At 33.7% G+C, this 16,787-nt stretch overlaps 1 protein-coding gene across 1 annotated transcript; it reads right to left on the reverse strand.

The window, feature by feature from the left end:
* Nucleotides 1-637: 637 nt before the first annotated feature.
* On the reverse strand, nt 638-4,105 carry LOC145327535 (uncharacterized). Its single transcript, XM_080171079.1, has 6 exons — nt 3,779-4,105; nt 3,438-3,515; nt 2,427-2,669; nt 1,980-2,111; nt 1,289-1,805; nt 638-1,001 (listed from the first exon to the last, which is right to left on the reverse strand). Exons 1-5 carry the CDS (start codon nt 4,103-4,105, stop codon nt 1,362-1,364), a joined length of 1,224 nt encoding a protein of 407 aa, XP_080027205.1. The 3' UTR covers nt 638-1,001; nt 1,289-1,361.
* Nucleotides 4,106-16,787: the final 12,682 nt, after the last annotated feature.

Here is a 16,787-nt window from a genome sequence, read left to right on the forward strand (position 1 = left end):
GTACATTTGACATAAAGGTACACTTCACATAAAAACGTTTCACATAAAGATACATTTCACATAAAGGTACATTTGACATAAAGGTACACTTCACATAAAGGTACATTTGGCATAAAGGTACACTTCACATAAAGGTACATTTGACATAAAGGTACATTTGCCATAAAGGTACACTTCACATAAAAACGTTTCACATAAAGGTACATTTAACATAAAGGTACATATGATATAAAAGTACATTTGACATAAAGGTAAATTTGACATAAAGGTACATTTGCCATAAAGGTACACTTCACATAAAAACGTTTCACATAAAGGTACATATGATATAAAAGTACATTTGACATAAAGGTACATATGATATAAAGGTACGTTTGACATATAGGTACAATTCACATAAAGGTAAATTTGCCATAAAGCTACATTTGACATAAAGGTACATTTCATATAAGGTTAACTTCCCTTTCTGTTCACTTTCCATAAAGGTATACTTGACATAAAGTAACTTTTGGCATAAAGGTATATTTGACATAAAAAAAATGTTTCACATAAAGTTACACTTACCATAATATTTCATACCTTTAGCATGGAAAAGAATAAAGACCAACATTTGACATAAAAAAAAACTTTGTATTCATTTTCTAAATTTAAAAATTTATTTTAAAAACAAAAGCAAAAAGAAAACCAAACAATTGTATATTGAAATTGTAACAAAAATTTTGATATCAAATAAGCACCAGTTATACATTGTGCCAATAAACATTTCAAGCATGTGAGGCTAGGCAGTGTGCCACCAAAGTTAAGTACTCTGTTTCTGGTAGATACTTGAATCGGGAAACTAAAGTCTGCAGTGTTTTAACCTTGGCCTCGGCCAGCAGCTTCCTGCCTGTGTTGGTTGTCAGGTCACGGCCCTGGGCATTTGAAAACATCAAGCGTTTTGTTTCGGCCTCCAACTTGACAAAAACTTTCAACACTTTCCATAGGTTTGGTCGTATTCCAACCTAAAATAGAAACATGTATAATTAACAAGCAATGTTTGAACTAAGGAAAATATAATAAAAACCTTGTATCCTTTAACTGTTCAAATGCCTTAATGAATTATTATATTTCAGCATTTTTTTTATTGTTTCACTTAAAATAAAACCTTCAGAGTTCTTTATTTTGGACTATAACATAAGTCTGTTGATGGTTTAAGTTTTTTTTTAAACTTTAGTCTGGAGATGGTTGTATACTAATTTACTCCCCCCTCCCCCCTCCCCTTCAACTAAAGAAAAAGTTATTTGCTTACCTGACTATTGTACACCCTGTTGAAGGATTCCAGCTGGTTGTTGGTAGAAACACAGCCTGGTTGGTTGATTGATTTAAACTGGTTCCACGTATTTAGAGGGAACACACTTGGCCTGCGCAGTCTTGGAGCTCCGTCTCCCAACATTAAATTTTGGTTTGCCAACCCAGAAGTTCAGGTAGTTTAGGAAATTTAACAGGTTGGTGGAAAGTTCTATCCATGCTGGGTCGCCAGTTTCTTTGTTTATCATCATTTGAATGTAGTCAAGGATGTTCTTATTGAACAGGTCGACCACCTTCTCTTCTGGAACATAGCTCAGTGCAAGGAATTTGTGCACAAGCTCATTAAACTCCAAGCTTCTATCGTAGAACGTTTTTAGTCCACAATCGCCAATGTGCTTGTTGACGGCGGAGGCCAGGTGGTATTTGCATCCCATCATGTTTGCGCTGGGAAAGACTATCTCGATAGCATTGAATACGGCTATTTCGTAATCGCACATTGTTGTCAAAGTAGGCATCTCCTAAAAATTACATCAATCTATTAGAAGCTTTAAGTATAATGTTTAATTGGTGTTTTACACGTTAATAAAAGCCTAAGAAGTGTGTAGCTTTGTATGTAATTTGTACATAAAAGATATAAGAGATATAAAAACATTTGTTTGGTGCATTTTTTAAGACACATGTAAGAATCTTACCTTCAAGTCTAGGGTCCTTTTTATCACTTGAAGCATTAAAACATAGGTGGTCTGTTGTTTGTTGGGCAACAAAGCACAACAGCATGGAAGGCCAGTCTTACCCTCATCTTGAGAGGCCATAATAATGTACACCTAGATATGAAATTTATATGCATATGTATTTATGTGTATAATGTAATGTGTTTTCTTCGAAGTGGCGTAGCTCCTCTAAATTTATATCTTGTTATGTGCGTCCGTCCTAATTTGGTATTAACAAACACTGTTCATTTATTGATGATTTTAGATGCCTAACAAATATTTTATCATTAAAATATCGGCTTAAATTGTACTTAATCTAGTTTTAGTTTTTTTTTCAAATAAAAAGTATCTAAATATCTTTGCTACTATGGACAGAATTGCCCTTGCTTTCAAATTGATTATCTTTATGTAAAATAAGGAAATGGACACCTGTTTAAAGGGTTCTGGTGCAGACATAAAAGTTCCATCCATCAACCAAATCTTGTTTTTCTTTAACACCTCGGCACCGAAGTCACTTATAAAGATCATTAGGCCGTCCTCCTTGTCCTTATTGCTCCAGTCGTGAAAACGCAAAAATTCCATGTTGTTGCTTGTCAGCGTGTATTCAACAGGCACAGGGTTGTAAAAAACATCTGCAAAAGTTTTAGGAAGTGCTGGAATTTTGTGGATGGCCTAAAGTAGTATGATTTAATAATAAAACATTTATTATACTCTTATGACTTTCTTTTAATTCTGAAAATTTGAGTAACCCTCCTTCACCCCCCCCTCCCCCCCCCGACAAAACTTTATCTCTGGCCGCAGCGCTCGGCTCCCTAGCCTGCCTAGCCGCGGGCGCTCGGCTCCCTAGCCTATAACCTAACCTAACCTAATTATAGTTCTCGCCAATAAAACTTTTTGCATTATATTCTCATGATTTTTTTTTCAAGTTTGAAAATTTTTATACCTTTCCCCACCCACCCCCTCGGGCCCTCCCCCCCGTGAAGTTTTTTATTTAATTAGGTTAGGTTAGGTTATAGGCTAGGGGGCCGAGCGCCCGCGGCTAGGCAGGCTAGGGGGCCTAGCACTGCGGCCAGGGGGCAGCAGGGTTAAAAAAATTGCAAAAAATTGCAAAGAAAATTAGAGGAGGATAACAGTTTTTTTAGTCTAAATTGCATGCCACAGAAGCTGTGAGCATTTAACTAATTTGAAGCTATTAAAAGTGGCTGACTCAGATTAAGACGTCAAGAAAATAAAACAATGAGAGGCCACTATAAATTTTACCATTGGTCAATTACTGGCCTCTCATTGGACAATTTTTTTGCGTCATAATCTGAGTCAGCCACTTTTACCAGCTTCACTAATTTCAAAGAAATATTTATTTTGCTGTATATGAACTAGTGGCTGCGACCCTAGCATCAAGCAGCTCTGTATTCGAAGTTTATACAACTACTTTTCTATTACCTGTTTTGTTCTCCGATGAGCTTGTTTTATAGCACCCTGGCTGCGTGCACTACAGATCAGTGATGCCCCAGGGCGGGCCTGAATATATGTACATATATATGTGTTTGTGTGTATAGCCCAAGTATGGTTCACTTAATTTAAAATATTACAAAACATTTCTACAATAAATTCAGCTATGATCAGACTTTTAAACGTTTTTATACCATCACACTTTCACTAAATGGTCTGTTTTTGTATACTATAAAAATTATTGTTATAATAATTCATACTATTTTATTTATTGCAAAAAGTATAAACGTTTGTTTATTTTTCATAATGTTATATTAACAACGGATTCTTACCTCTAAGTTGTAGCTGATTTCTGTTAAAACATTCTTCAATGTTACACCAGGCATTGCAGCCATGCGCTTTATAACGTCATTCTCCATAGTTGTCGCAGCTCGCTTGAGAACTTGGTTGTTAAAATGGGTGTGGGTCTCCGGTATTTCGCCAACAAGTTTGAAATCTACAGTTGTCTTCAGCCGTGCGTTGCAGCCTTTCACTGCACAAAGCCAGGATTTGTGAGTGTAACCTTCTTTGTAATTGTTGAGGTGATAACAGTGGTTATTCTTGTCCATAATACAGGTTTTACCCTTGGACGTGGTCGATAATGAAATTGACTCCGCCATTGTCGAAACAAGAATAACATATATCCCATATTTTAAAAGATTTTTGCAAAAAGTTTAACAGATTTTCATTCTTAAAGAAGTTGTATCAACTTTTTTGCTTTTTATTTAAGATAGCTAGCCGGTCCTTTCAGTAAGTAGTAGATGTAAAATTTTTCATAGAATTCAGATATGCAATCGGTTTTTTTTGTAGACCTCTTATTTTTTAAGTAATTTAAGTTTTAAAAAAAAAATAATTAAGTCGGTTTTAAGGTACTAAAACGCAACAAAATAAAAGAAGAAAATAGCCAGTATAAACAAAAATAGTAAGATCTTTAATTTGACACCTTACTTTTAAAATTCTGTTGAGTAATTGTTGAAAAAATCTATTTTTTTAACCTCGGTTTAATAAAAACTTTAGACCTAAATATTTTCTCAAACAGACATAAAAAACATGGATTCATATATACCTTTAGAATCAGAAAAATATTATGAATCTATTCTAAGCAAAATTGAAAAAGTTTTATAAAACTATAATAAAAAAAATAAGTTTATTTTAAGAATCATAATTTTCGGCTTTAAAGGGTTAGCTTGAACAAAACCTAAACAAAAGACAATGCAATGTAGCAGATATTTTTTAAACACAAGAAACAATAATGTATTTTTAACTGCATTGTTTTGAAGTTTATAAACAGACTGATGCATATTTGTTCATAATTTTTCATTCTTTACATGTTCTTTAATATCACTATATTTATTGTAGTATCTATTGTATATATTGTATGAACGTTCTCCTTTTTTTCTGGCAATTCTATAGGTTAATTTTATAGATTAAGCTTCCCGATTCGTCAATTTTTGCGATTTGTGATTGGCTAGTTTAGTAGTTACAATTCTTAAAATAACTTTTTTATTTTTTCTATCTTTTATTACAATTTTTTTAAACTTTTTCAATTTTGCTTACAATGGATTCATATTATTTTTCTCATTCTAATGGTATATATGAACCCATATTTTTTATGTCTGTATGAGAAAATATTTAGGTTTAATGTTTTGATTAAACCGAGGTTAAAAAATAGATTTTTTCAACAATTACTCAACAGAATTTTAAAAGTAAGGTGTCAAATTAAAGATCTTACTATTTTTGTTTATACTGGCTATTTTCTTCTTTTATTTTGTTGCGTTTTAGTACCTTAAAACTGACTTAATTATCTTTTTAAAAAACTTAAATTACTTAAAAAATAAGAGGTCTAAAAAAAACTGATTGCATATCTGAATTCTATGAAAAATTTTACATCTACTACTTACTGAAAGGACCGGCTAGCTATCTTAAATAAAAAGCAAAAAAGTTAATACAACTTCTTTGGAAGATTTTTTTTGCATTAAAAACATTTTGAAGAAAAAAACATGATTTTATGCGAAGTGTAGTTTTATATGAAATGTACCTTTATGTCATATTTTTATACTGGTACCCAAAGTTTTATACTGGTACCCAAAGTTTATACTAGTACCCAAAATTTTACACTGATACCCAAAGTTTTATATGGGCACCCAAAGTTCTTATACTGGTACTCAAAGTTTTATACTATTACCCAAAGTTTTATACTGGTACCCAAAGTTTAATACTGGTACCCAAAGTTTTAAACTCGTACATAAAGTTTTATACTGGTACTCAAAGTTTTATACAGGTACCCAAAGTTATATACTGGTTTCCAAAGTTTTATACCTTTATGTCATATTTTTGTACTGGTACCCAAATTTTTATACTGGTACCCAAAGTTTATACTAGTACCTAAATTTTACACTGATAACCAAAGTTTTATATGGGCACTCAAAGTTCTTATACTGGTACCCAAAGTTTTATACTATTACCCAAAGTTTTATACTGGTACCCAAAGTTTAATACTGGTACCCAAAGTTTTAAACTCGTACATAAAGTTTTATACTGGTACTCAAAGTTTTATACAGGTACCCAAAGTTATATACTGGTTTCCAAAGTTTTATACTGGTGCCCAAAGTTTTATATTGGTACCCAACGTTTTGTATTGGTACCCAAAGTTTTACACTAGTACCCAAAGTTTTATATTTTATGTGAAATGTATCTTTATGTGAAACGTTCTTATGTGAAATGTACTTTTATGTGATGTATACCTTTATGTGAAATGTACCTCTATGCCAAGTGTATCTTTATGTCAAATATATCAAATATATTGAATGTTTTTATGTGAAATGTATCTTTATGTGAAGTGTACATTTATGTGAAAATGTAACTTTATGAAGCTGGTACCCAAAGTTTTATACTGGTGCCCAAATTTTTATATTTTTATGTGAAATGTATCTTTATGTGAAACGTTTTTATGTGAAATATACCATTATGTGATATATACCTTTATATGATATATACCTTTATGTGAAATGTACTTTTATGCCAAGTGTATCTTTATGCCAAATATATCTTCATGTTAAATGTTTTATGTGAAATGTATCTTTATGTGAAGTGTTCCTTTATGTGAAATGTAACTTTATGCCAAGTGTACCTTTATGTCAAATGTACCTTTATGTCAAGTGTACCTTTATGTGAAATGTACCTTTATGTGAAATGTACCTTTATGTAAAATGTACCTTTATGTCAAATGTACCTTTATGTCAAATGTACCTTTATGTCAAACGTACCTTTATGTCAAATGTATCTTTATGTCAAATGTACCTTTATGTCAAATGTACCTTTATGCCAAATGTACCTTTATGCCAAATGTACCTTTATGTCAAATGTACCTTTATGTCAAATGAGTTTATGTGAAACGTTTTTATGTGAAGTGTACCTTTATGTCAAATGAGTTTATGTCAAATGATACTTTATGTCAAATGTTTTATGTGAAATGAATTTATGTGAAGTAATATTATGTCAAATATTACTGATCCATACAAAATAGCAACTACTGAAGTTTACTACTACTTAATATATATTTCAGCGTATACATTTAAATATTGATATAAAATTAATCAAATATATATGTAAATGATTTTGATATGTGTTCTACATAAATTAATATTAATGTATCGGCGCCTAATTCTTGATTGTTTTTTCGGCACGTGGCGATATTATTATAATATCTGTAGTAGCAAATCTACTCTATAATTAATTTCTACAATGCACTTTTAGAACTTTCAGACGAAGGTCGAGAGAGAGATAGAGAGAGAGAGAGAGAGAGAGCGAGAGAGTGAGAGAGAGAGAGAGAGAGAGAGAGAGAGAGAGAGAGAAGAGAGAGATTAAGAGAAGAGAGAGAGAGAGAGAGAAAGAGAGAGAAGAGAAAGATAGAGAGAATGAGAGAGAGAGACAGAGAGACAGAGAGAGAGAGAGAGAGAGAGAGAGAGAGAGAGAGAGAGAGAGAGAGGGAGAGAGATAGAAGAGAGAAAGAGAGAGATTAAGAGAAGAGAGAGAGAGAGAGAGAAAAAGAGAGAGAAAAGAAAAAAAGAAAGAGATAAAAAGAAAAGAAAAGAAAAAGATAGATAGATACATAGATAGATAGATAGATAGATAGATAGATAGATAGATAGATAGATAGATAGATAGAGAGAGAGAGAGAGAGAGAGAGAGAGAGAGAGAGAGAGAGAGAGAGAGAGAGAGAGAGAGAGATAACGAGAGAGAGAGAGAGAAAGAAAGAGAGAGAGAGACAGACTGACAGACAGAGAGAGACTACAGAAGGATAAATAGATGGATAGAAAAGGAGTTGAATAAAATTAGCATAATGAAATCAAACCAAATTTGTAATACATCAGATGATCACTGTTCAAGCTACTGGTGAAAATTTTGACTTTGCAGCTCAGCAAAAGATCTGAGCATTCAGATTAAAAAGATGAATTCGTGGCCTTTAAGATATCCGAATGGCAAAAAGGAATAGTTAAATGCATATCAAAGGAGCAAAGTATGGTACTTTAATTTAAACAAAGACGGACACACATAATGAATTATAGAATGGATATTCATTTGTAAACGGCTAAAACTTAACTAATAAATAGAAAAACCTTTTATGTACAGACAGACAGACGGATAACAAAGTATGTAAAATTCTTGCAAAATAATTGCAGAGTTATAAACTTACAGATGGACAAAGTAGATGCTAAAATTTCTTTAATTTTGCTTGCTATGCTACTATGGACCATTATTTTTCTTGTTGAAAATTGTAAACAAAGTATGAATTTATAATATTGAAATATAATACCATAATATAGTTGCCTTTTATTACAAATGCCGTGCTTCCTGTATATGTTTACAGGGAGGAAGGGGACAATGGGTCGTTTATTACACTAGTCCCCAAAGTTTTATAATAGCGTTTTTTTTATTGTTGGTTAACAACTTTGGGGAGAATTTTGATTAATTGGTTCATTATGTTGAGTGTCCAAAGTCCAAACGTTTCAAATTCAAGGGTAATTTTGTGGATCATCAATGGGGATGTACATTAATTTATCGGCCATTGTCTTATCCCTTTAGATCCCTGATATGTTTATAACAAAAGCTTATTAGCGGCTATACTTTTATACATTTCATACTAGCAGCGTTGTAAACTCTACTTCCCCAATAGCTTAAAGGACGAACTGACAACCGATATTTACATAGATATAGAGTATATTTGCTTCTTAAAAACAGGACTTTTACGAGACATTTTCGCCTTGGTTAAAACTTATATGTTGGTGTACATTATAAATTAACATATAAATACAGTAATAATACCTCTAAACATATAATTTAGCTATAGATAGTCAGGGATCTAAAGGGATAAGACAAGACCGATAAATTTATAATAATACACAATATTACACCTTCTGTAGATTACAATTAGTAGTTGAAACGTTTGGACACCTAACTTCATGAACCAACCAGTCAAAGTTCAATGAAATTCAAAGTTGAGATAAAGTCGACGAATAAGAGAAGTTTGGGGATAATTGAAACAAACAGCCCAATGTCCCTTTTCTCCCTGCTACGTAGTATTAAGAACAAAAGGTTGAGAACCTAAAACAATGTACCCTACAACTAGATCTTATCTGCAACCAACAAATCATAAAAAAATCAATTTTTCCGTTGGCCGATATAATTTCTATCTTCTTCAAGAATGTAAAATTCCTTATAAAATATTATCAGCGTATTAAAGAGGGCATTATAAATATAAAAAAATCAATCAATAATTATCCGTATAAAAAAATAACAGATTGTCTAAATATATATATGTGTATTTCTGTCTGTACTGAAGGATCTTGCTAACCGCTGAATCAATCAGGTTCTTCTTTAAAATATATACTCTCATAGGTCCTGAAAAGGTTTATAACTATTTTTGGGGAGAGTACCACTGACCTACCAATAAAAAATCGCTCCTTTTACGCTTGGTTACCTCTCCCCATCCCCTTTTAGCCCCTTGAAAATTCTGGGGGCGTAACCGCTTTTTTAGAACTTCAATTCAGATTTTTATACCTTCACGTCGCGTCGTTAAGAAGTATATAATAGTTATTATAGATAGCTTTCCGCGGATATTAAAATGAAAAATTGTAAGATTAAAATCAGTTTTTCTAGCCCCTAGGGGCCGGGCTAAAAAAAATTGGTATTAATTTTATTTTTTTTATTCTATATTCATGGAAAATTGTCCATAATCCGATGCTATACACGATTTTTCAGTATGGCTAAGAACCAGTTCTACTCCAGAGGATATTAATCGGTTCCAAAGCCAAAATGGAAACATGCTTAATATAACAATCTTTTCATGTATGATACTAAATAATCTCTTAAAACATTTTTTATCCCCCTTAAAAAAATTCTAATACCGCCCTTGTAAAATAATCACTTTTGGTTAGTTGTAAGTGAATCTATAATTTTAAATAAAGAACAATTTCTTTCCAATAACGAGGAAGCACATTTTTTAGGTTAAAGTTGGGTTATCTCAACACAAATTGATTTTGTTTTTTGTTATGGCAAAATAAGTTTCAAAATCCCATATCATAAAATAACTAACAGCTTTTCCCCTAGCATTCTGGTATCAATATCCAAAGTTTGAATTCGATAGGACAATTTTTTCATGCCTAAATTAACCAAAAAGAGCTTACTCTGAAATAAGTAAGACGGATGAACGTACTGACTCTATTTATAAAAAGCTTCGCTTTCAAAAGTATGTTATTTTTTTGTATTTTTGCTATTCCAAACCCAGTCTAATAATTTTTTATCGAAAGAATTGTTTAAAATTATTTGAAGTTATCACGAGATTAATATTTAGTTCAATAAATTTGGTGCTTTACCTCAAATTGCCTATCGAGCATCTAACACCCCATCCCTTATTTTTTCAATATATTGAAAGTAAAGAGGGCCCTAACACTGTGCTCTATATACCCTAACCCAACCAGACATCAGGGAGGAAGAAACAAACAAACAATTATATATACCCCAACTTATTTTCAATTAATTTCAAAGTTTGGGGGGGGAGGGGGAGGATTTCTGTGCTCGAATAAGAATTTTAAGGGAGTATTTTCCTTATTAATTTATATTATAGTTATCTTCTTTAGCTTTACTCCATTGATTAGGACTTGACTAGTACTAGGCAGTCTTCTTTAGGTCCTCCAGTTCTTTGTCCATGGTCCTGTGCCAGGTCCCCTTTGGCCTCCAGCGTCTCCTGCTCAGTCCTGGTTTTCAGTCTGTTTAGGAATCATGCTTTCTGCATCCTTATGGCTCTCTCCAATAATGTTTGTTACTTCCATAACTCAAAGATATGTTGTCTTGGAATAGTTATGTAAAAAATATAAGTGTCTGCACCCCTAGCATCTGTGGGAGGGGGCAGAAAAATAGCCAAAAACAATCATAAAAAAATAGTCCAAAATCAAACCCGAGACCCAAGGACGTTCAAACTTTTTTATTCTATTTTTTTTGTGGGGGGGGGGGGTTGAGGGTGGTGAAAGGTTTTTTAACTTTTTTTTTTTTTGGGGGGGGGTATGGGAAATTTATTTTTAAAAACTACCATTCCCCCCTCAACCCTTGAACGTCATTGCGGGGACCTAAGTAAAGCTTCCTAAAATGAAGATATCTATCGGTTCAGTGGTAAGCATAGCGTTCAAAGCATAAAAAATAATTGAATATATAACTTGAAGACAAGCAGCTATCCTTGAGGGATGTAAAGACTAACATTAAGACATCTATAATACAAAGTAGAACGATGTCTGTCTGTCCGTCTGTCCGTCTGTCCGTCTGTCTGTCCGTCTGAAGCTTAAGATCTCAGTAACCACTGAACCGATTGGGCTCTACTCTTCAGGGAATATACCTACTGGTCCTGTGATGGTTTTAAGCTATTTTCTTGGGGGGTGGGACACCCCCAACCCCCCCAAAAAATGAAAAATACCCCCCCCCAAAAAAAAAAAAAATTTTTTTACTTTTCTTTTTAAATCTAAAATACGAAAAATTAGGTTGATCAAACCTCTTGGGGTAAGCCCCTAGAGGCTAGGGGCGAAGCCGCTAGTATCTTTATAAAAGATCAACAAATAAATTTGGATATAATTTATTAGAAAATATTAAAATACAAGAAGATTAATGTATAGCTATCATTTCACTTGATAATTGTGTCATCGGATGCTAGATAAAACAACAACAAATATCTTCATCTTATATTTTCAGAGAGACATAACTCTTTTTAAAAGCGAAGCTTTTCTATAATTAGGGTCGGTCCGTCCGTAAGTCCGTCCATACGTCCGTAACGGATAGCTTTATTCGTTAATTTAGGCATGTTAGAATTGTCCTATCGATTTCAAACTTTCCATGGTGATTCCTTTAATAGTTAAGTATGATTTAGAAATTGTAGCAACTCTATAATTTGTACCAGAATGTCCGTACGTACATTTTAAACATGTTGATTTTTAAAATTTTTAACAACAAAGTTTTATGGGATCTAATTATCCGATTGATTTGATTTTTGGTATGTTGACTCCTGGGACAACAAAGTATACTGTTATAAGCGAAGCAACTCTATAATCAAGTCCTAAAAATGTAAGTATGTCCATAAACATTATCCTGTATCAAGCAGTTTTTCAACAAATTTACTTACAATTTTGCTTCAAATCTTACACATTTATATTCTGATTATTTAGTTCTGACACTATACAAGTAGTAATGTCCGTTTGTCCTACCGTTTCAGTGCTTCGCTTTTATGGATGTTGTCATCCTTGTTTCGTTGTATTTATTCTTAATTGTTAGATAGTGCATGGGTTCCAAACACAAGTTTACCTAGATGATAAAACATACCAAACCTACGCCCCCTTTATTTTGATTTCTTGAAGGATTATAAGGTGGACTGGGGGGGGGGGAGTTACGCTCGCATGACACTTTATGGAAAACCGCTAAAAACTATAATGCAGCATTGCATGAATATATATCTAAATTATTTTCTCTACATTTAATCAACTTAAATTCTAAGAAAAAGTCAATATTTAAGGCTTAATACGTAGCGCATCCGCTCGTCGTCGGGAAGGTGATGTAATCGAACATGATAGGACTCCCAGACAAAGTTTGTGCGATCAAAGAGTTAGTTGTCTGTTGGGTTTTACCTAACTTAATACCCATGGCGATACAATATAAAATAAACGCCAAATTAAACTTATAAAGCAGCTGTGCTATAAAAAAAATCCGCAAAGAATGAAGTAATAAAAAGTAATGTCTAATTTGAACTTGATATGAACTATTAAAAGTTGTGAATATTACTTTTTATTAGGGTTGGGCCGGATATCCGGTGTGGCCGGATATCCGGCAATAAAATCTTTTATATTTTACAACAAAAATCTGTTTTTTTTTTAAATCTTCAATGGCTTTAATTTTCTTATTATTGAAGCTAGAAGAAATGTAAATTTTATATTAGAAATCTCAAAACATAAATTTTGGCGGTGGCAGCAGTACTTGGCAGCTGCTAGCCGCAAACCGACGGTTGGCAGGTAAACGGCAACAGATTTTATGAAATTGTAATATGTCATGAAGATATATAAAAAAGCCTAAGTTTAAAATTTGAAATCTTCAAGTAAAAATTTGCGGTCACAGGAACCGTTTAAAGATATCTGGAGACCTGGAGGTTCAGGACTTGCAGGATTATACCTGGAACCTGAAATCGACTTGAACACCTATATTACATATGAGGATGTACGACTATAGGATATTTTAGTATTAGATAACATGAAATGCTTTGTTTAAGTAAAAAATATTTTTACTTTTTACCTAAATGACCTTACCAGATTTGCTGGTATCCTGTGCCCGCCAGGAAGGAGGAGGTATTAAAAAAATTTCAACTCTCAGTTATGGGTCATACCCATATTTCGAAAGTCACTCAGTTATAGCCCTCTACCTTTTATACACAGAAAATGGGATAGAAAAAAATCAGAGGGGGGGGGGAGGCATTCAACGCCAACTCCCCGCCAATCCTCCAACCGTTAGAGATTGATATTACAAATTGAGAGTAGTAATAGTTAATTAGATTTATTTACTAAGCTTTTTTTGTCTGTAGCAAAGGATCTTGCTAACTGCTGAACTGATATGGTTCTCCTTTAGAGTAAAGCTTCTTATAAGTCCCAGGGTGGTTTTAGGCGGCTGTTTAATTTTTATAAAAAAGTCGTTGTAAGGTTTTAAGTTATTTTTCTGCACTTTCATGTCCCTTCTAATATATATCCCTAGATACTAGGGACGCAGACGCTAGTATAATATAAAACACCAGTTTATGAAGAAATTCTTTTTGCGGGAATAGTCCCTTTCGTGGCAACGCCCCTTAAGGAGCAATTATTCGTATTTTCACAGTAGCGTATCTCCTATTTCTAGCCCCTCGCGGGGGACTCTAACCTTGCGGGGCCAATTGCCTTACCCTGCGGGGAAATCACCTTACCAAATATAACCTAACCTAACCTAAAATAACCTATTAAAAGCAATTTAAAAAATAAAACGAATCGCCCCTTAAGGTGCGTTGCCACGAAAGGGACTATATCCTTTTTTAATACTTTAATGTGTAGTAATTTGGCCGGTTATCCGGCCGGATATCCGGTAATTTAGCCGGATAACCGGATATTTGCCGGATATCCGGCGTTGGACGGATATCCGGCCGGATACCGGATATCCGGTATTTGAAATTAGCCGGATATCCGGTATCAGGTATCCGGCCAAAAAAATATCCGGCTTAACCCTACTTTTTATTACCTCTCATAATTACTCAGTATTACCCAATTTAGATTATTTTGCATAACAATGGACATTAAATTTAAAAAAACATTATTTTTGTAAATTTTAACTTAAAATTATACTTTAGCTAAAAATAAAAATTTCCTGAAAAAAACTGCATTTCTAGAATAGTTTTTTTTATTGCATCGTTTTATAGACAGCTTTCCGCGGATATTAAAATGAGTATTGTTAGTCCCGAGTAGCCTAAGGCCCGGGCTAACAAACGTAGAAATAATATTATGTTTTTTATTTTAGTAATCGTGGAAAATTGTTTGTGATTGCTATACATGATTTTTCAGTATGCTCAGAACTGGTTCTAATTCAGCTGATATTAATCATATCTTTTTTCAGAATAAAGGCATCTCCAGTCAAAAATTACTAAATATAAAAAGGCGGAGAGAGCAAAAAATGGGAAAAACCTTTGGTAGAACATTTTAAAATTCTAATAACCAATTTATTCGCCAATTTGTTGGAATTTTATGCAGCAATGTCCAGGGAGAACTGGATAGTGAAATGGATGATAGCTCTTTTACTATAGCTGCTACGCTCCTAAAGGTCCATAGTTATACTTAAATGGAGGGGGACGTAAGAAAAATTTGTGGCACCCTTGAAGGATATAAAAACCAGTGAGTTATACAGTTGCACCGCCTAGCGGGACTTTTTGGCAATTTATTTTGGGAGAGTGGTAGTGCCCTACCCAAAAATAGCTATCAACCCTCCGATGACCTATGAGAAGCTTCACTGTAAATGAGAACCCTATCGGTTCAGCAAATAGCGAAATCATTTCGTACAGACAGACATGCACACACATAAAGATCCTGTTACTTTTGAAGACGAAGAAAGTCTCTAAAAAAATCAGCCTGTGACATCATGAAAATTAGGGATTATCCATCTCTTTTTTAGGGGTTTTCTTTCCCACTCCTCCTCTTCTAATCCCTCATTTTTATGACGTCAGAATTTTTTTTGAGGGACTTTCTTCGTCTTCCTTCCCTCCCTGATTAACCTCATAAAAATTGATTAGAGTAATAACTAGTATTCATCATGTATCAAAAATGATTAAATTGGTCAAAACGGGTTCAGATACTCATTTTGCAGATCTTCTTTTTATGAAACTAGATAATTTAAATATGTACCACCGGCTGCGCTCCTGGCATCTAGGATCTCTGTTTTTGAAGGAGTAATGAAAGTAGGATAATAGCCAAAAACCAAAAAAATAAATAGGAACCTTCCGTCTGAAGCTTAAGATCTCAGTAACCGCTTAACCGATTGGACTCTACTTTTCAGGTTTATGCGGTAGTTTTAAGCTATTTTCTTTGAGGGTAGGACACCATCCCCCCCCCCCTCCAAAAAAAAGGAACCCCCCCAAATTTCAAAGTTTGAGGGTGGTAAACACCCCCTAACTAATATTTTCAGCATTACAAATTGCCTTTTAGAATAAAAAACAACCTATCTCTGCACAGAAGCCTTTAAAGATTTGATCTTTAGTTTCCAACCGAGTATTTGATCATTATGCAGAAATATTTCAATAACCACTTCATTTCAACAGAGATAAATATTAGGAATTAATTAAATCATAATGTATCTATCTATACTGTTGATCTTTTCTAAAATCTATCTGATCTGTTTCATATATATTTTATATATATACTAGCGGCTACGCCCCTAGAGGCCTCTAGGGGCACTTGAGGAGGGGGGAGTCGAATTTGATGACCCAATTTCTTATTTTAGATTTTAAAAGAAAAAGTAAAAAAAATATTTTGAGGAGTGGAAATTTTTTTTGTTTTTTTTTGGGGGGGGGGTATTTTTCATTTTTGGGGGATGTGGGGTGTCCCATCCCCCAAGAAAATAGTTATAAACCTTCCCGGGATCTATGAGAAGCTACCCTGTTAAGGAGAACCCGATCGGTTCAGCGGTTAGCGAGATCCTTCGGTACAGACACACAGACAGAAACATAGAATGACACACAAATAAATATACAAACACCCTGTTACTTTAGTATAAGAATTTCTTTGACTATAAATGTATTTTTTTCCAGTTTGGCTTCGAAACCGTTTTCAGAAATACTGAGAATTCTTGTATATCATCGTATTACCGACAATATCCTACGAATATTTAAATAAAAATCATAAAAACACGGGACTAACAAAACTGGTCTTGATCTAATAAGATTTCATTTTAATATCCGCGGAAAGCTGTCTAAAATACGATGCGATAAATAACTATTATGTTTATCAGGGAGTAAGGGAGGGGACAATGGATCGAATATTCAATTTTTAGGAGTCTCAGACTTTGGGGACTGGCTTAAAGGGAATGTGCAAGAATTGAGCAGTTTCTGACTGAGTTTGGGGACTTGCGCATGAAATGCCGCTACTCGTTATGTATGTTTTAAATATTGCAGACGGGGAGAAGGTATAAGGGAAGTGGGGGCAAGGGAAATAAACACTCATTGTGTTAGTTTGGAATGTAGCAGACGGGGAGAAGGGAGAAGGGAGG

Source organism: Acartia tonsa, chromosome 9 (genome assembly GCF_053477335.1).
Source record: "Acartia tonsa isolate MP-2025a chromosome 9, ASM5347733v1, whole genome shotgun sequence".
Classification (NCBI taxonomy): Eukaryota; Metazoa; Arthropoda; class Copepoda; order Calanoida; family Acartiidae; genus Acartia; species Acartia tonsa.